Source organism: Humulus lupulus, chromosome 9, assembly GCF_963169125.1.
Source record: "Humulus lupulus chromosome 9, drHumLupu1.1, whole genome shotgun sequence".
Classification (NCBI taxonomy): domain Eukaryota; kingdom Viridiplantae; phylum Streptophyta; class Magnoliopsida; order Rosales; family Cannabaceae; genus Humulus; species Humulus lupulus.
In genome coordinates this window covers 30,548,318-30,549,867 of record NC_084801.1, presented here as the reverse complement: position 1 = coordinate 30,549,867, position 1,550 = coordinate 30,548,318, and the positions used below count along the sequence as shown (strand labels likewise).

At 44.6% G+C, this 1,550-nt stretch overlaps 1 protein-coding gene across 1 annotated transcript; it reads right to left on the bottom strand.

The window, feature by feature from the left end:
* Nucleotides 1-668: 668 nt before the first annotated feature.
* Nucleotides 669-1,550, bottom strand: LOC133799576 (uncharacterized). Its single transcript, XM_062237578.1, has 3 exons — nt 1,465-1,550; nt 919-1,287; nt 669-855 (listed from the first exon to the last, which is right to left on the bottom strand). Exons 1-3 carry the CDS (start codon nt 1,548-1,550, stop codon nt 669-671), a joined length of 642 nt encoding a protein of 213 aa, XP_062093562.1.

Sequence of the window (1,550 nt, the reverse complement as noted above, 5' to 3'; positions counted from 1 at the left end):
TACTTCGCCTTTAAAGGAAAAGACTTATCCTTCCTTTGGCCTGAACTCTACGGTCTTCTTTTGACAGTCTATCGTAGCCCCATGTTTGGATAACCAATCCATGCCGAGTATGACATCATAATCTGGTATACTCAGTTCTATGAGATCTGCTGGGCACTCCCTGCCTTCTACCATTACAGGTGTTGACGGTAACCACTTAGTTGGCAACATCATATCTCCTGATGGCAACAATGTACTAAAGGTATGGCAAACATCTTATAAGGCATATTCATTCTATCAATCACATTCATGGAAACATAAGAATGAGTTGCTCCAGAATCAATTAGGACTCTACACATCGTACCAGATATAGGGAGCTGACATGTAACTACGGTGTTGCTGTTGGCCGCTTCATTCTGGGTTAGGGCGAAAACTCTTGCTGGCACCGGATTGTTGTTATTATTCTGTCCCGCCTTCCATTGTGGGCAATTCTTTCTCAAATGTCTTGTCTGGCCTCACTTGAAACATTTGTTGGTACTGGCCTAGCATTCTCCTAGGTGTCTTTTCGAGCATTTAGGATAGATAGGATGCTCTACTTGGTTGCCTTGTTGGTTTCCACAGTTCCGATCATTGAAGCGATTGTTGCAGTTGCTATGGTTCTGAGGGTTGTGATTGTTGTTATTCGTGGCTTAAGTTCTGGGTCTCTTATCAGCGCCACTATTCTGCCCTTCATTAGCCTTTCTCTTGTTTCCCTCATGGAATCCCTTGTTTCGATAGTTCTCTCTTCTGGCGGCATTATCCTTCCATATCCGTTCTTCCAAATACTCAGCTTCAAGAGATTTATCAAGTACTTCTGCATAACTGACCACTTCAGCACTGGTCATCATAATGTCCATAGCAATCATTGGCTTGAGCCCCCTTACGAACCTCTGGACTCACAATGTTTCAGTCGGTACCACTTCAGGAGCAAATCTAGCCAATCGATCGAACTTCTGTGCATAATCAGTAACAGATAGGTTCCCTTGTACTAGAGTTACAAACTCATCAACCTTAGTAGCTAGCATAGTTGAACTGTAATACTTCCTGAAAGCCTGGACGAACTCCGCCCAAGTCATGGTATTCAGATCACGGGTCTGTTTAATCACATCCCACCAAATCCGTGCATCCATCTTAAGTAAATAAACTGCGCAAGAAACCCTTTGGCGATCATTCAACTCCATATGATCAAAGATAGCCTCAACCAACCTTAACCAATCCTCTGCCACCATTGGATCAGCTTTCTCTTCAAAGGTTGGTGGGGCTTGCTTTCTGAAACGTTCATACACTAGTTCGAACCCATAGGTTACAGGTAGTGTTGCAGTTGGTGGTATTGGCGGCTGAGGTTGCACCGCTGGTACTTGAGGTACTTAGGGCGTTTGGGATGTTTGCGGTGCTTGTCTAGCATGTGCTAATTCCTCATCTCTCAGCCTCAACTATTCTCTTAACCTTGCTACCTCTGCAGCCAGGTCCACAAATGGTGTTGCTGGAGCTGTAGGTTGAGCTGATGGCATTTCTACGTCAGGGGTTGTCAT

Bases quoted from the DNA above. Each gene is read 5' to 3' on its own strand.
- LOC133799576 (XM_062237578.1), bottom strand. From the start codon at position 1,550: ATGACAACCCCTGACGTAGAAATGCCATCAGCTCAACCTACAGCTCCA. The intron at 1,288-1,464 runs GTTAAGAGAATA...TGAACGTTTCAG, and splicing joins CTGGCTGCAGAGGTAGCAAG to AAAGCAAGCCCCACCAACCT. The intron at 856-918 runs GTGAGTCCAGAG...TATGATGACCAG, and splicing joins GTGGTACCGACTGAAACATT to TGCTGAAGTGGTCAGTTATG.